This window comes from Sarcophilus harrisii, chromosome 1, assembly GCF_902635505.1.
Source record: "Sarcophilus harrisii chromosome 1, mSarHar1.11, whole genome shotgun sequence".
In the NCBI taxonomy this organism is placed as follows: domain Eukaryota; kingdom Metazoa; phylum Chordata; class Mammalia; order Dasyuromorphia; family Dasyuridae; genus Sarcophilus; species Sarcophilus harrisii.
This window is the reverse complement of record NC_045426.1, coordinates 317,880,410-317,900,090: the sequence shown is the minus strand read 5'-3', so window position 1 is coordinate 317,900,090 and position 19,681 is coordinate 317,880,410. Positions and strand designations below refer to the sequence as shown.

The window sequence follows — 19,681 nt, the reverse complement described above, 5'->3', positions numbered from 1 at the left end:
AAAAAAACAAAAAAAAACCACTTTTTCCAAGACACTAAAGTGATTATCTACCATTAGAGTAAATTGAAGAAGGCAAAAATAAAATTTAAAAAAAAACTAAGAAACAACATCCACAAGTTTATAGTTTCCCCAGGACAAGGAAAAATTAAAAAACAAGTGAATACTACACACCCAATTTAATTTCTTTCCCTTGGGTCACAGAATAATACGTTCCCTTAAAAGCACTAAGTGCTTCTAAATATTTCATTAGATAAAGTAGTTTGGGATTCAGACAAGCACTCTATTATAGACTATAACTTATCCCTTTTCTTCATAATCAAATTATTTTGGTTTCTCCCAATGTGTTAGAATTTCATACATAGGGAAAGAAACATCTCAGAGTACAGATTTATCAGCATTTCACGAATATATTTTCATTTTGACCACAAATTAAATTAATGTCACAGACTGAAGCACTGAGGAATATATAATATTCCTTGAATTTGAATAATCCTTTTCCTAAGAATCCAGTGCTCATACTAGATATGCTGTCCTAAGAGCTTAATAAATCATTGTGTGTCTTCAAAGCACATATAGCACAATCATACGTGCTAACATCATAGGATCTAATTATTTAAACTCCAAACCTCATTAGATTTTAGATGAATTTTCCTTCAAAAAAAAAAAAGCCACTGCATTTTTAATATATTCTTGTTCTGCTAAAATCCTGCGTTATATCTAGTCCTCCTTAAAGTACTTGGAGCTCTCAGATAGCAAACAACTCCAAGTCCAAGGTCCTAAAGACCCTTTACACACATATATGTCCCAATCCATATCAAGATGAGGAACTAGATAAAGCAAACTGATAGGAATATCACAGGAGGAGGATATATGTAGAAATCTCTCTTCTTTATTTCTGTTCATGTGTGTCCTGAGGAACAAAAGGCCATAAATTTTATCACTCCTTTCTTTCCACTGCCTTCTACTGAAAAACTACAAAGTCAAATGCCAACCATGGGAGTTTAACTTTGAGTTTCTAAACAAATTAAGATGTATTAACTTAGAGTTTGTAAGTCCTTTAACAAAACATAACGATTCAAATATATATTTTAGTTGTAACATTAAAAAAAAAAAAAACCTTTATCATTCAATTTGACCAATTAAGTGTTAGGTTTAGACAGGCTAGAAAGGGCATACAAAGATAACAGAACAGTCTGGGTCCATAACACCAAGGAATTTACTATCTAGTCTGAAGAGATAAGACATGTACAAAAACAACTAAAAAACATGATAAAAAGATATGGTGCCATTAGGAAGGTACAAAGTCCGAAGAAGCTTGGGGTTATGTGGTCTTAAAGATCATAGGACCATAGACCAAGCTGGAAAGGACCTTAAAGACCATCCAGGAAACTGAAGCTTCCAAGGATGATGGATGGAAGACATTATGGAAAAGGTGGCATAGGAAGTGACCCTTGAAAAATAGGCTATCAAGCAGCGAAGATTAGTGGGACAGGGAAAGGATAGTCCAAATGTAGACCACCCTTAGATCAAATGCACAAAGACAAGAAAACCCCATCGTATGTTTAAAGTAAAGTGAGTAATCCAATTTGGCTGGTGTTTAGGCTATGTTAAAGGAAAAGACAGGAAGTAAGGTTGAAAAGAAACTTGGATATCAGGATAAGAAATTTTTCCACAATAAATAATTCACTACTAAGAAAATGTAAATGCAACACAATAGTCATAAATGAGGTAGGTCTGGAGTTCTTTTAACTTCCTTTTGTGCAGTGCTTTGAGTTTTACAAAGCATTTTGCATTTTTTAAAAGCTTGTTTTGATTCAGCATTGATAACAAAATAAAAGAGAATTTTCTTGGGCTATTATTCAAGTCTCTCTAAAACTTAACTTTCTCGGATGATTTTACTTTACTCCCTTTCATGTACATAGTTATGTTCCAGATAAATTGGATTACTCGCTATTCCACTTATCTTGGCTTCCATATTTTTGTAAACACTGTTTCCCATATTCAGAATGGACTGCCCTCTAACTCCATCTGTAATAAACTTTTCTGTTCTTCAAGGTCCAATTCAGGTATCACCTCCACAAGCCTTCTTCCTTGTCTTTCCAGCTAGCAGTTAAGCACTTTTCCATCAGACCTCTTATCCTAGCTCTACTCTTCATTACCTGGGCAACTTGAAGAAAGTCACTTAAATCTCCCTGGGTCTCAATTTATTTTCAGCTAAAGGCTTCCTAGTCCTTGCTGAGAAGCTTTTTAATTCAGCTTCAACTCAAGGGTCAGTGGGACAGAAGACTAAAGAAAAGAGACAAAACAGATTTTGTGATTCTATGCACAGGAATTTGAAGTCTAATTAGTAGGGAGAGGAAAAAAGTCAAAGGAAGAGTCTACAAAACTGAATGAAATTAGATTTCTATTTAGGACCTTTCAGAAAACAGTTGAGGGCAATTCCTCTGGAAGTAGCAAGGCTTTAAGCTAAAAGCAGTTAAACAAACTAGTGTTATATGTTGAGAAAAAATGGAAAAACCTAAGAAAACACTCTTAGTAAATCCTCATTTGGGAACCCATAGTAATTAAGAAACTGAGAAATAGGAGCAATGTAGTCATAAAAAATAATCTAGAGATCAAAGAGGCAGAAAGAGGAAATAAATGAGTGGCTTGAAAAATATTGTGATAAGTGACTTATTCAAACATTAAGTTTTCCCTCTTCACCAAAAACAATACAGCTGAGGAATTCTTCACATCCCTTAATGATTTCATTCTTCTAAAGGTATAAGAAATAATAAAAGAAGCTGCAGTTCTATATCTAATTCTGACCAAGGAGAAACTATCTACTGAAACAGAAATCATAGGAATCCTAAGGAAATAAACATATCTTGGATTTTGTGATTAAACAAGAAAGGCAAACTAAGTATCCTCTGTCTTTTTCTCTGTGTCTCACTGTCTTTGTCTCTCTTTCTCTACCTCTCTTTCATTTGAAAAAGTGAAAAGGTAGGCAGAATCCCATGGTTTATAAGGAAAGCCCAAAAATCAAATCAATCCAATCCAAAAAACATGCCTATTATCTGCAGGCACTATATTAAGGACTAGGAAAAGTGAGCATTAAGGAGCATGACCTGTTTTTTAAAACAGCATGATGAAACTGCCATAGGAATAATATTTCTGTGACTATTGCTTCAATAGGAAAATGACCACTTAGGAATACCATTAGCAAAACTTGAAAATGTAAAAATATAGCAGTGGGAGCTTTTATAATCTAGCCAGTCCTATATTTAAATGTTTTTATTTTTCCTCATATTTTTAGTTAAAGAGAAAAGAAGTAAATTTAATTACATTTTAATTTTAAAATTGGATTCTACTAAAGTATTTGACAAAAAAAGGTACAAGAATATTCTAAAATCCAACCTACTTCAGTAATCTAATAAAATTTCATGTGTGCAATAAAAAGACAGAACATCCTTCAAAAACAATGGCCTATTCTTTATCATCTTTATATTTCACCAGTCAAAATAATAATTAAAACAGAATCAACATTACATTTAATATTATCACTTAAAGGGGTTAAATAGTGCACAAAAGTTTCTAAAGTACAAAATTGATTAAATTTAGCTCCCAATTTTTAAAGAAACTAGGAGAATTCAAATTATTACTTTCAATAAAAGTTTAAAATACAACTTATTTATGACTTTTAAAAGACAATAAGGAGCAACTAGATGGCACAGTGAATAGAGCACCAGCCCTGTAGTCAGGAGGACCTGAGTTCAATATGACTTTAGACATTTAACACTTCCTAGAGCAAGTCACTTAACCCCAATTGCCTCACAAAAAACTAAAAAAGTTTGTAAATGAATGAGTATACACAGAAGCCAAGAAATTGGAAGTACAAAAAATATTTACTGAGCAATTTTATTAACTTGATTATGTTCTTTAGGACACTGCCAATAAGAAACAAATCTAAAGAAGACTCAATAGAAATAAAAAAATTTCAAAATTTCTCTCCTTTGGCTAATGAAATTCAAAACTAAATTGATGTCTAACTTTAATCAGCAACTTCCACAAGTACTAAAATAGTATCTCCCTCTTATTCTCCTCCCCTTCTCTCCCAAAAAAACCCAGAAAGAAGGAATTACACTATGGAAAAGGGATGTGATATAAGAGTTGGAAAGGAAGAGAGGAAAAAACTACAAAAACAGACAGGAGGAGGGATAAACAGTTCTCCCAAGGGCTCAATGCAATACAATTACTACCTCGAGAAATTCTCATTCTTGTTTTTGAATCTCTGCTTCATTTTTAGGAAACTGAATTATATCATCTTATTTTGATAACGTAAAAATATAGCAGTGGGAAGTAACAATGAAATTCTAACAAGAATCAGTAAAAAAAAATGTTTTAAAGACAATCTCTAAGTAAACATAGAAGTTAAATTTGTATGGACTCTTTTTATTATCTATTCACTGGAAAATAATGTGTAGTCTATCTGAAACTGAAGGCAAAACTTGTCCATTTCCTTTTGCTATAAGCTAAAAATGTTTATAATCACTGAGTTAAATTTGGTCTAGGATTAAGATGTTCATTCCTTTATTTGTCTTAAAAAGTACTTTTCTTTTATGATTGTAATTTCCCCTTTATTTGGGCTGAGAAGCAGCTCTTAAATCCACTTAGTGCAAACATATATGGTTCGTTTGAATACTTAGTTACTAATTTCCAATAGTCTCAAAGGGAAGAAATAATTCTGGTTTAGATGGAATGTGCTAGCTAACCTGCAAAAGATTCTAGCCTTGGTTTTAAATATGTGACATCTCTTCATATGGGCACAGTATATGGCCATCACAAATGTATTCCGAAAACAGAGATGTGCATCAGAGGCCATTACCATAAAAGCACACATTTCTAACTAAGAAGACAACAAAGAAAGTAGAGTTCAGTTACAGAGCAAATGGAAAGACAGGGATAATGGCAAAGTCCAAATAGTCATTAGGAGGCAATGGCAGGAAGGATGACTAAGGGCAAGAGGAGATAATATGGCAGAGAATTTCACCATTTCCCAGAAGGAGTGTAGTTGGTGATTTCCTGCTCATCTCAGTGGTATGAGCAGCTGGGAAGAGGACAGTATGTCTGAACTTCAAAATCTAGCAATGCTTTGGGATACCTAGGAAGGGCAGGGAAATTTTAGATTGAGACAGTGAGTTGGTAAACAGGCAAAAGGTATCCAGTACTTGGTTAGAACTTAGAAATGAAGGCTAACGTAGGGGAGAGGAAGGGCTTTAGGGGAGTCCTCCTTATCTTTTAAATCCTGATAAATATGCCACCTCTTACTTGAAGTCTTCCAAGTATCAATCTTCCCACTTGACCAAAGCACTTTTGTTCTGTACCTCATGTAATGATAGATTTAGAGGGGTAAAACAGAAAAAAATCTAGTATAACCCTTTTTGCAAAGAAGGAGAGGCGCTCAGTGACTTAGAACCTAGGGTGCCAAAATTCAGTATCCTGCACTGTATTACAGTACACTGATTCCCTGGCATAACTTTCATATAAGATTATACATTGTCACTATCTATGTATGTTTCTATTTTTTAAACCAAACTTTTAAACAAAATGTTATCAAAACAAGAATTATGTTTTATATGAACTGTATTTCATCTGTAGCCAGTCTATGGTAAAAATATTCTGCACACAGAAGGCCCCAAAAGAGAATGCTGCTTTGAACTGTACAGACACAGTAATGACTTTGATCAATGAACCATAAACTTCTACCTAACTGTAACAAAAGACAAAAAAACTGTTTAATAATAAGGTAGGAGTAATGACTTCAAAATAATTTCCTTGATACATCAAATTCATGTTATATATTTTTGTTTTATTTTTTTTTAAAGGACAAGCCAAAAGAATATTGATTCCAAGGTGTAGAGGGCCAGATCTCTGCAAAGATATACTTGAATCAAGGATAGCAGGATACTTATAGTTAAGCACCTACTCAGTGTGAGATAATGGTTCTCTAAACATATACTTAATGTGATGGTGATGTAATAGGCAGTTGGCACATGCTCAATTGTTGTGATATAATTGTCCTGAGGTATTTAAGCAAGAGTCTCTCAGACACAGACACAGAAGGAGTCTCACAGATACAGAGACAGAAGGAATCTCTCAGTCACAGACACAGAAGAGTCTCAGCCACAGACACAGAGAAGACTCGGGACTCCATCTTTGACCATCCTCGTGGCTCTCCTGCCTTCATCATTTCTTCAACTAAAGACCACAGCCCATGCAGAGAGCCTCCAGAAAGCTAACCTGGACATTATACCAAGAATATGAGGAAACATTTTAGTCTTACTTATTTTACTGATATATTAAATAATGTAGGATTAGAAATACTTTTTAAAATCAAATCTTCTATTAGATAACAGAAGCTTACATTATAGGTAGACAGTAACCTGTGATAAATTTAATTTAGAATATTTAAAAATATTTACGGATTTAGAGGTATCAGATAATTTTAATATAACTAGAAAAGTACCTCAAAGAAAAAATGATAAATTCTTTGTAAAAATTAAAAGCGCAGTAAAAACTGGAGTTTTAAATCAATGCAAATGGATTTGGTGGCAAAAAATTCTAAAATAGACCTGATAACAAATTAAGAAAAAACATTTATAAATTATGTTCATGTGGTCATGAATAATTGAAAACTCTGCCTTTAGAGAATTTGGAAACAAAATTTGACTTCAACATTACAGAAGACAAACAAGATTGTCACATTTTAAGAAACAGAGAATAACTTTCATCTAAAAGTTTGTTTTGTTAAAAAAAAAATGTTGAGAACTTGATAATTATCTTATCACATCTGTCCATCAAGTTTTCATATAACTGAAACAAATAATTCAATTTATCTAGATGAATAGTTTAGTCCCTATCTCTCTATACTATTGAAAAGTACTTTTAAATGATTTATCAGTATCTTCTTCAAATTCTCCAAAATGACCTTGATGAGAATCTCTGTTTTCTCTCAAATTAGATAAAATAAAATTTTAAGAAGAAATGGCAAAATTTGAGAATTCCTACTTTCCTTCCTTTATTGCTACACATCTATTATAATTGAAAAGACAAGGAGTGGTAAAGTAATCCTGGAATAGAAGGAAAAAGCTGTCTGCTAAGTAAAAGAGTCAAGGAGCAATTATAGGCATATGAGGCAAAGTATAATAACTACAGGACTGCCACAGACTCCTACTGACACCCCACCAATATCTCTATTATTGATTCAGAGAGGCAGGCTTCCTGAAGGGAAAAGAATAATGGAGAGTCAATATTATATCAGATGGATTTTTTTTTTATACAATAAACATAATCATGTCAAATTTTGATGAATTCTATGTGGTAGATTTCCAATGAGTGTCCTGGGGATTATTCCAAGACCACAAAATTTAATTCATTTAAAAACAGACTTCATTCAAAAGACAATTCGACAAAAATACCCTACCCCATTAATAAATATTCAAATCAAACCTCCTCCAATTTGATTAGTGGTACAGATGCTGCTTATTGGGTATATATCTACAGAAGGCATACTTGCTTTTGGAAACAGGGACTTGATATCTCAAGAGAAGCAAAGAGAATACAAAAAGGAAACCTTTATTGTATCTTTCATTCAAGTAAAGTGACCCCATAGAAATAGAACTGGATTAAGTGAAAAGTCCTGTTTTCCTCTTGTTAAATGGGGCAAATGCACTTTGAGGAATTCACTTAACATTTCCCTTATCTTGCTCGCTTATTTGTGTACTTATGGTACCAGATAACTGCTAATTAGAGATACTGTGAAGTCCATAAAAATTATTACTTCCCATGAGATAGTCATGAAATACATACTTGACTGTATCATTCATATGTATCAAAAAACAACTGAAGGCATAGGTAAAAAGTCAACTAAAATTAGAGGGGGAAAAGGAAAAGAGGAAAGGAGGAAGAACTGAGAAAAGGAACCATATTAAAAAAAAAAATAAGGTCTGGGAACATAAAATTTTACTGAATAATACAAATAATTTAAAAAGCATCATTCACTCAGTGTTAACATGCTGTTTAAGACAAGAAAAAAGAAATTCTCTAGGGCAAAGAAGAGGAGGGAAATATTAAAGAAAAAGAAGGCAGAGGAAAATAGACATTAAAGGGGGAAAAAAAGGAAAGGATTTACCTTTTCCTGTAACTACAAACCTCATTCAGGCTCATAATCCTAAAGTTATGTTTCACTTCTCTCTAATTCCCCACATATGGCAAGCAAATGCAAATGATTCTTTATATTCTTTTTCTAAATAGTATTTTTTTTTGCAATTATAAGTAAAGACAGATTTTACCATTTTTTTCATTTATTAGTATCTTCCTTTTTTTCCAATTACATGGAAAAAGTAGTTTTTTTCAACTTTTCTCTAGTTTTCAACTAGATAGTTTTCAATGTTTTAGTAAGATTTTAATTCAAAATCTTACTAAATTTTTCTCCCTTCTTCTGACCTCCCTCCAAGCAATCTGATATGTTATACATGTACAATCATGTTAAACATATTTCCACATTAGTCATTTTGTAAAAGAATCAGCAAAAGAAAAAACAAGAAGAAATTAAAAATAAAAAATAAAAGTGAAAATAGTATGCTTTAATCTTCTGGATGTGGATAGCATTTTCCATCACAAATCTTTTGAAATTGTCTTAAATCAGTATATTTCTGAGAACTAAGTCTATCATATTCATCACTGTACAGTGTTGCTGTTACTGTGTACACTGTTTTCCTTGTTTGAGTCATTTCATTTAACATTAGTTCATGTTAGTTTTTCTAGGTTTTTCTAAAATTTGTCTGCCCATCACTTCTTACAGAACAACAGTATTCCACTCCATTCATACCATACTTTGTTCAGTCATTCCCCAACTGATGGGCATCCTCTAGATTTCCTATTCTTTGCCACTACAAAGAGACTTCCACAAATATTTGTGTACATGTAGGTCCTTTTCCAAGGTTTATGATTTCTCTGATATACAGACCCAGCAGGGGCATTGTTGGATCAAAAATTATATAGTTTGATAGCCCCTTTGAGCATGGTTCCAAATCACTTTCCAGAATGCTTGGAATTACCAGTTCATATCTGTTGATTATTTATCAATTATGGAATGTCATTATTATTATAAATTTGATTCAATTTCTCCATATCAGAAACACTGGCTGTAAAAATTGTTTCTCAGCTTTCTGCTTTCCTTCTAATCTTGATTGTATTAGCTTTTGTAAAACCCTTTTTAATTTAATGTAGTCAAAATTATGCATTTTGCATTTCATAATGTTTTTTACCTCCTGTTTGGTCATTAATACTTCCTTTCTCCATAAATCTGACAGGTAAATTATTTTTTGCTCTCCTAATTTGCTTATAGCATCAGCCTTTATGTCTAAATCAAGTACTCATTTTGACCTCGTCTTTATACAGAGATTAAGATACTGGTTAATGCCTAGTTTTTGCCATACTATTTTCCAGTTTTTCCAGCACTTTTTGTAAAATAGTTGAGTTCTTATCCTAGAAGCTGGAGTCTTTGGGCTTTTCAAACAACAGACTACCATAGTCATTTAGAGCTATGCCTTATGTATTTATTTTACTGAACTACCACTTTATATAGATATGGTATGGCTAGGCAAGCTTCCTTTGCATTTTTCATTACTTCCCTTGATATTCTTGACCTTCTGTTTTTCCAAATTAATTTTATTTTTTCTGGCTCTATAAAACAATTTTTGGTAGTTGGGCATGACACTGAAAAAGTGAATTAATTTAGGTAGAATTAACTACTCGGTCTACCCATGAGTAATTGATGTTTTTCCATTTATTTAGATCTGAATTTGTGTAAAAAATGTTGTATAATTATGTTTACATACTTCCTGGATTTGGCTTGGCAAGTAAACTGCCAAATATTTTATATGTCTACAACTATTTTAAATGGAATTTCTATCTCTTGCTGCTAGGCTTTGTTAATATTATATAGAAATGTCAATGATTTATGTGGTTATTTTATAACTTGCGACTTTGCAAAAGTTGTTAACTATTTCAAGTAGGTATTTTTAATTGTTGATTCTCTAAGTTCACCATTATATCATCTGCAAAGAGTGATAGTTTTATTTCTTTATTTGCCCATTCTAATTCTTTTGATACCTTTTATAGTATTATATTGAATAATAGTGGTGATAATGAACATCTTCACCTGATGTTACTGGAAAGGTTTCTACCTTATCCCTATTACGTATGTTTACTGATGCTGATGTTTTGAGATATTGCTTATTCTATATACTCCTATGCTCTCTGATGTTTTTAAATAGGAATGGGTGCTATATTTTGTCAAAAGGGTTTTTGGTTTTTTTGCATTTATTGGATCAATCCAAGCATTCCTAGTATAAATCCTACTTGGTCATAGTGTATTATCCTGGTGATAAACTATTGTAATCTCTTTGCTAATGTTTTATTTAAAATTTTTTGCAACAATATTCATTAAGAATATCAGTCTATAATTTTCTTTCTCTGTTTTGGTTCTTCCTGGTTTAGGTATCAGGCCCATATTTGAATCATAAAAATTTTTCAAATACTTTATATAGTATTGGAATTCACTTCTTTAAATGTTTGGTAGAATTCATTTTTTAAATCCAACTGGCCCTAGAGTTTTTTGTTTTTGTTTTTTTTTTTTGAGGCAGTTCGCTGATGGCTTGTTCAATTTCTTTATCTAAAATGAGGTCATTTAAATACTTTATTTCCTCTTCTGTTGATCTGGGCAATTTATATCATCTATTTAACTTAGATTGTCAGATTTGTTAAAATACAGTTGGATGTAATAGCTTTGAATTATTGCTTTAAGTTCTTCTTCAATAGTTGTCAATTCACCCTTTTCATTTTTCATACTAATAATTTGCTTTTCTTCTTTCTTATTTTAATCAAATTAACCAAAGGCATACCTATTCTGTTGTTTCCCGCCATAAAACTAGCTCTTAGTTTTATTGATTATAATTCAATAGTTGTCTTACTTTCAATTTTATTAATCTATTCTCTGATTTTTAGATTTGATTAAATGAGACATAGTATATGAGATGCTTTGTAAACTTTAATGATAGTTAACATTTACTAAGTACTTTATTATTAATTATCATAACAGACTCTATAAACATTTGAAAGATACATAAATGTATGTTTCTTTATTAATGGATTTTCATATGGATTTGTGGACCCCTTATAACAGAATACCTTAGGGGTCTGTAAATTACAGAATGGGAAATTAATGACATAGGAAATATAAATCCCTATTTTGTTTACTGCTTGATTACTCCCATGCCCCAAAATGACACATTAAGATCATATGTGATCAGCTACAACCACAGAAATGATTATGTTCAACAATCCTAATTATCAATGTCATTAAAAGCATAAAACAAAGAGAAGTGCATTTCCTCTAGTTGTCTGACATTGTCATGAAGGATATTTATTCTCCATAGTCCAACTAGAAAATTCATTCCAGATTAATGGGGTAAATATCCATATCTGTTGTTTACAAAGGACATTATGCTCCTTGCATCAAGTCCCAAAATATTATAGTACCTTCTTAGTAAGATCTAAGGCTACTCAAAAGAGATTTAGCTTAACCATCCAGAAACAAGAGAATACAAGTAGGTGAAAATTTTTCATTGTCCATACTGCAACATTCAGTCTGAAGGTCAAGTCACTGACATAGTATTATTTATTTATTTATTTATATGCATGTGTATGTATGTATGTACACACACACACATATATACACTTATATATATACTTATATGTACATATACATAAATATATACACATACATACATACACATATACATATATAAAATTGTAAAGGGCTGAAACTCTGAATAGGTGCACTGGAGTCAGACAACTGAGCACTTAAGGCTAATTACCAATTGGACAATAATTCTATTAGCATATGATTGGAAAATAGCCCTTCCCACTATTCTGTGCTGGCTCAATCTTTTGGTGTATACAGATAATTGTAGGAGGGATTAAAGGGTGGAGTAAATCAAACCAGGGTTACTTTTGGCAGTAGACGAGGAGAAAGGGAGGTTGTGGAGATCCTGCATCCATCCCCTTCACTTTTACCTCTAAAGACTAAGAATAAAGACCAAGGACTTTTGCTTATCCTGACTCCGGCTGATTCTAAGGCATTCTGGGTGCTAACTCAGTCTTCACATAAAATTTTGAACAGGTATGACAGAAGGACAAAAAAAATAGAACTACAATTTAACAGGAAATAAATATCAGGTTGCATTTCACTTTCTTCTCTTTTTCTCCCACCCTTCCCTCCCTTGGTTCTCTCTGTGTCTCTCTTTCACACACTTACACAAACACATACTCTTACATACATACACACACTTATTTTAAAAGACAAATCTACTGATGATACTATTTTTATGAGGCTTATAGAATACTACTATCTCCAAAGAATCAAAATTACAGTTGGATCATAAGTATTATGGGTGTAAGTAAGTTATAGCTTACTTTCAATGATTTCTTGGAATAAAGGATAACACCTCAAAAATATATAATTGAAAAAAGGAGCTGGACCAATTAACTAGCAAGACAAAATGATGATAACAGATGGATAGCCCAAATGCTGCACAAATACCCACAAAATGTTAACAGTTCACTAAGCAAATCCTCTATGAAGGATTTACGAGAGGAAATGGATAAGAATCAAAAGGGATGAAAATACAGGGATGAGTTATGATTTGCATCAATGGAGTAAGTATACACATCAATGGAACCATGGACCTATTAAAGTATTGAGTTACTTTTTCATAATCTAGTTCACAATTTGTATTATAAAAGCCAATTTACATATGCAAATTTCTATTACTCCATCTTATATTTTCCACTCCAATTTAGCTTTTATGATTCACATAGAACCAACTCAAATTTATAAGAATACAAGCCATTCTCCAATTGATAAATGGTCAAAGGATATGAATAGATTATTTTCACATTAAGAAATTAAAACCATTTCTACTCATAGGAAAAAATGCTCTAAATAACTATTGATTAGAGAAATGCAAAGAAAGACAACTCCGAGATACCATTTTATACTTTTCAGATTGGCTAAGATGACAGGAAAAGATAATGATAAATCTTAGAGGAGATGAGGGAAAACTGGGACACTAATGCATTATTGGTGAAGTTGTAAAATGATCCAACTATTCTCAATTATGCCCAAAGGGCTATCAAAAGATGCACACCCTTTGATCCAGCAGTGTCTCTACTGGGTTTGTATCCCAAAGAGATCATAAAAGAGGGAAAAGGATTCACATTTGCAAAAATGGTTGTAGCAGCTCTTTGTGTAGTGGCAAAGAACTGGAAATTGAGTGGATGCCCATCAGTTGGAGAATGGCTGAATAAGTTATGGTATATGAAGGTAATATAATATTATCGTTCTATAAGAAATGATGATAAGTCTAATTTCAAAAAAGCCTGGGAAGATTTACATGAACTGATGCTAAGTGAAGTCAGCAGAACCAAGAAAACATTGTATATAGTAGCAATAAGATTATATGATGATCAACCGTGATGGACTTGGCTCTTTTCAACAATGAGGTGATTAGAGCAATTCCAATAGACTTGTGATGGAAAATAAGAGTCACATTCAGAAAAAGAACTATGAAGATTGAATGTGGATTAAAGCATAATGTTTTCATTTTTTTATTTGCTTGTTTTTTTTCTCATTTTTCCCCCCCTTTTTGTTTTTTTTGTTTTTTGTTTTTGTTTTTGTTTTTTTGCTCAGCATGACAAATATGGAGATATCTTTAGAAGAATTGCATACATTTAACTTGTATCAGATAGCTTGCTGCCTGGAGGAGGAAATAAGGGAAAGGAAAAGATGAAAAATATGGAACATAAGTTTTTGTGAAGGTAAATGTTAAAAAACTATCTTTGCATGTATTTGGAAAAATAAAATAACATTAATTTTTTTAAATGAGTAAAAAAAAGTTCCCATGAAGAATCATCCAATGGTCTCTACAATCAATAATGAAAAATATCCTTTGAAAAAAAAATCCTTCATAGCTTTGAAAGGATATCTTAACACGGACACAAAAGAAGCTGTGGACAGAGAAACCTGGACCTCTTTACATTACCTATTTTGACTTCATCCTGGTATATTCACAGTATTAAGTATAATTCTTCTACGGTAGTATTGCAAATAGGTATCAGAAAAGAAAAAAGGGAGAACACTCTCCCACAAATTCTCTATTTGACTCAGAAGACAATCAGGTTATATAAAATTACTTTTTACTGTTTCAATCTTATCCTTTCCTCAATGGATTATCACTACACATACTCACACATACATGGTTATGTATGTATGTGTGTATGTGGATATCTATGTGTATATATCTAATACTCTGTCATAATTTTACCATTATTATTAAATGGCTCTCTCTCCATTCTATTCTTTAGGCAAAATAACACCCAATGTCTTAAGACATTTTTTACCAAGCCTATTTCCTAAATCTGCAATTATTTGTTAATATATTTCTGTATCCTAGATAGCTGGGAGGTGCAATGAATAGAGGACTAACCTTGGAGTCAGGAGGACCTGAGTTCAAACTTGTCCTTAGACACTTAGTAACTGTGTGACTGCAGGCAAGTCACTTAACCCCAACTACCTACCCCTATCCCCCCCCAAAAAAGAAAAACAAAAAATATTGTTTTGTATCCTCTCCATATCTTATCTTAGATAGGATACAAAATGATATCATATTTTACATCGATGACTATTATTTGCCATAAATGTGGAGCATAGCAAAATTATTTTCTACATGTTATAGATTCCAAAACCTTGCCATTTTTAACCATGGCTCTGTATTTACTAATATATGCCAAACAGCAACCACAAGCATTGTACTTGACAATCTTTTCAAGCACTATTTTAACCATTTTGCAACAGAAATATTCTTTAAGATAACATTCATTCTGGGATTTCTTGGTAACTGTTTTATCACCACAGAATTGAATATTTAGTAAATGATATTTATAAGTGCATCATATGAGAGTCAGTGTCATTCTAAATACTTTCAAGGCTGTCATCACATCACCCTCTAGTGGACTTAACCTCATCACAAGTAGAAGGGGAAAAGGAAAATAGGAAAGAGTAAAAGAAAAGAGGAAAGGGAAAGAGGGGAAAAGACAGGAGGAAAGAAAGGAGAATGAGGGAAAGAAGGGAAAGGAGAGGATGGAAGAAAAATAGGACAGAGGAAGAGGAAAGGGAATGAAGAAAATGGAAAAGAGACGGTAAAAGAAGAGAGGAAAAAGAATGGAAGAGAAAGGGAAAGAAGGAGAAAATGAAAAGAGAAATGGGGAAGGGAAAAGGGATATGAAAAGGGGGAAGGGCAAAAAAGAGTTGGAAGGGGGAAGGCCAGAAATAAGGTAGAGCCCATTATTTCCCAAGAAGGCCTATTCCATTTTGAAATGTCTCTGTTTTAAGAAATTTTTCTTTATATAAAGAAAAAAATGTTTCTTTGCAGCTCCAACCTACTACTCTTAGTTTTTACCTTCTAGGACTAAGGAGAAAATCAAATCTTTTCTCTATGTGATAACCCCTTTGAATATTTGAAATCTGCTATTATATTCTTCCTAAGTCTTCACATCTCCAGGCTAAACATTCCCAATTTTTTTACTTATTCTGACATGGCAAAGACTTGAAGCCCCTTCCCATCCTGCTCTGGGTCTATATGTGCATATTTGTTTTGGGATGAGGGGTGTCAAATATAAGGTAAAATTCCCAAGGTCAGAAACTACTATTATTTTTGTCTTTGTAGCCTACCTGCCTGACATATATGCTTCATAAATGACTGTTGAACTGACCAATCCTCTTCTGGTCTTCTCCAGCTTATCATCAAAATATTCTTCCTCATATCTGATGCCCAGAATTGAACATAACACTCAAGATATAGTATAACCAGAGCAGAGTAGAGCAGTAATATGACATCCACAGTCCCAGAAAACCTGTTGCTTAAAACAGCCAGAGATTGCATTGGCTTTTTCAGCTTCTGTAACACAATATCAACTAAAACCTTCAGATCCTTTTTCCAAATGAGTTGTTGTCCAGCCCTTATCTTATACCTGAATAGCTGAGTTTTGTTACTCAAGCTTTAATCCATCCCTTCTATTACTCTCACTACAGTTATATCTTGGAAATCTTGGAAATCCAATCTTGGAAAACAAAACTTAAAGCTGAGTATCAAAATTTAGGTGAAACCTACGAGAAGCAAGCATCAAAAAAGACAATAATACTCTGTGATTATCACCCTCTCTCAGAATCATGTATTATCAAAAATTCACAACTTATAAATTCTACTTTAATTACAATCTGTCCATTTTTCTGGCTCACTCTCACACTAAATCTGTTTTTCACTCTTAACATAACATTCAATCTTTTAACCCACTCATGGTTAAAAGTGATGGTCTCCGGATCCATCTCTTCCACTCTGGCTTATATGTCTTGCCTTCTTAATCAGTCCTGATCCCAAAGTTTCTCTCTCTAAGGTTTAATTAGCTATTACTCTAAAAGCACTTGTTTCCAACCTGCAAATTCACTATCCCTAGATAACTCTCACATTCTGACTTTTTTATTTCTGCCAAAGTGACACTGGCAATTTTTTAAAATTTCATTCATTGCAAACTCATAGTACATAAATTTTATCTTGAATGTCAACAGACATTTTATTCTACTCTTGTTGATTGTTTTAAAATCTCATTTCCTACTATCACTATTCCAAACTTTTTCTCCTCTATTCTTACAATTACACTTCCACCACAACCCACCCCCATTCCCACAACACCATGAGCACAAACACTTTTTATCAGATGGCCCAGTCTCCTTTTTTACAGAAAAGATTAAGATTACCCATTATAAGCTCACTTAGACCTTTTCTATTCCTCAAAACTCCTCAGCAGCATGATCCTTTCTGTTCCACTGGTCACAGAAGAGAGAGATATCCCTCTAATAAGTCTAATTCCACTACTTCCTTATAGTCTCTCTCATCTTCATCAAGACATCAATCCCTCTGGTTCATTTTTACCTTCACCCTTACTTATCATTGGCTCATTCTCATCTGCCTATGAAGGTATTCAAATCTCTAAAAATCTAAAAAGCCATATGTGGGCCTAATGCATTTAGCTCCTACCTCATCTTTTTTTCTCCCCTTCACTACTAAACATCTTTTTAAAAAATGTTTTCGTTTTTTTACTATCCATTCAAATCTTCTGTATTTGGGCTTTCACTTATATCACTTGGCTGAAACTGTTCTCAGAGTTCTTAATTGATGACTTCTTAATTGATCCTTTCTCAATATTCATACTATTTCTCCACTGTTCATCTTTTGATATTGGTAATCACCACCTTCCTCATTTCTGCTTGAGGTGCCATCCTTTATAGTCTCCTATGCTCATAGTTACTGGAACTACTTTTGGAAAATTTTAGGATTACACTATTCCCTTTGCCTCATGTTTCATATGCAGATAGCAAGTTCTTTAAATTTTATTCACAGTATACCTTAGTACAGGCCTCCATTACTACCTCTCTGAATTACTGCAATAGCCTAAAAATGTCATCTTACTTCTGCTCTCACAAACCCTCCAATCTTTGAAAATATGTAATGTATCCCTAGCCCTAGATTTACTCACATTCAAAAATCTTCAATGAATCTCAAATGCCTCTTGAGTAAAATTCACATTACTCTGCTTGGCATTCACGGCCCTCTACCACCTAGCACCATCCAGCTCTTACAGACTTCTCTCATTTTTCTCTTCTCCACACAATGCGTTCCTACTAATAACTTAGACAAGCTTTCTACCTCCTCAAACACATTATGCTTTCACACTTCCACACTTTTACTCACACTTTCTCCTATAACTAGAAAGACCTTTCTTCACCTAATTCTTAACCATCTTCTAAAACCCAACTCAAATACCATCACCTACATAAAACCTTCTCTGATTCCCCTTCTCCCCATGAATGACCTTAGATCTTAAACAGTTGGTTGGTTTTTAATATCCTTTTTTTTAATTATAGCTTTTTATTTACAAGATATATGCATGGGTAATTTTTCAGCACTGACAATTGCAAAACCTTTTGTTCCAATTTTTCCCCTCCTTCTCCCCCATCTTCTCCCCGAGATGGCAGGTAGACCAATACATGTTAAATATGTTAAAGTATATGTTAAATACAATATATGTATACATGTCCATACAGTTATTTGCTGCACAAGAAGAATCGGACTTTGAAATAGTGTACAATTATTGGTTTTTAATATCTTAATGAAATGTTTATCTGATATGAATTATAGTTATCAATGTTGATACTTTATAATTCTGGGGAAATTTAAGCCCTTTAAGGACAGAGGTTTTATCTGATCTAAATTATTTATCTCCTCTCTTAGCACAATTCTTTACACAGATATAATGTATGTAAAACATTCTGTAGTCTTTAAAAGCGCTATATAAATGTCAGATATTAATCAAGGCTTATTATATTTGCATTAACATAAACTTTCCAAAAATAAAAGGTTACTTCCCTTCTATAAATGAATAAACTTTCTGATTTAAAAAGCAAGTCAAATGTTAGATTACTGTAGTAACATTATATGATGTTTGTTTTTTATCTGAATTATTATACACTACTGAATTTCTAGTTGCTCCGTCTGGAAATAATATTCAAAAATATAAAGCTAGGGTTCATGAAAATGTGACCCTTAATACAGAGTCTAAAAATTAAAAATTTTTACCATGTGATCTTAGAAACACACACTAATTTTAAAATATCCTGAAGATACTCAGGATTTCCAAATTTTCTTCCTTTTTCCCTACAAAAATATTGACAAGTTTAAGTGTTAAGGAAAAAAAAAATAAAGGATTACACTACCTTGTTACTTTGCAGCTAGATTCAATCAAGTCATTTTCAAACTCAAGAAGGCTGTTAGGCAGATTGTATTCTAATGGTGATGTTAGTCTTTTCAAACGGAATAAACCAACACAAAATTTTGCTCCCATCTCTTCTAATTCTCTTGTCCCAATCTGTAAACCCTAATAAATGAAATAAAAACACATATGAGGTTAAGGTGTAATAGTTGCTGACTGTTAGTCATAACTCATATTGATTTAATACAGAAAATAAAAAGAACTGCATAATCAGCTTTAAAATGTAATTCGGAGTTTTGAATTGAATTTAAGATATTAATAACATGGTTTGAGCTTAGGTACAGTGTCTGAAACTATCTGTTCTGAGAAACTTTCTTTTAGATATTTATGGTGCATGAGCTTTTTAAAAGAGTTATTTAGATCAAAACTAATGGAAATATGATAATAGCAACATGGGAAAGGATTCTCAGGACAACAGCCATGAATTTATTTATCATAACAGTCAATTCAAACAAGGTTATTCATAACTCTATTTCTTCTCCTGTGTTTGTTCTAATGATATCATAAAGGAAGTATAACAGAAATGTAAAGAAGTGTTTATACTTCATTGCTTCTTTTGAAGGGGGGGCAGGAGTGAATTAAGTTTCTTAAGCCAAACTTGATGAAATTAAGTTATCTGCTATGCTCCTGGCAGACTGAAAAAACAAATCGGCCAGAGTGGAGTCACAGAATAGTAGGGAAAGTACATTGA

At 32.7% G+C, this 19,681-nt stretch overlaps 1 protein-coding gene across 7 annotated transcripts in view; it reads right to left on the bottom strand.

Annotated features, from left to right (window-relative positions):
- The window catches only part of AGTPBP1 (ATP/GTP binding protein 1), a 180,769-nt gene that overhangs the window by 35,873 nt on the left and 125,215 nt on the right, over nucleotides 1–19,681 (bottom strand). For all 7 annotated transcript variants that reach the window (XM_031945451.1, XM_031945454.1, XM_031945455.1 and 4 more), the window contains exon 25: nucleotides 18,935–19,095. In XM_031945451.1, coding sequence (XP_031801311.1) covers nucleotides 18,935–19,095 — 161 coding nt within the window. The remainder of the gene's footprint in view (nucleotides 1–18,934; nucleotides 19,096–19,681) is intronic.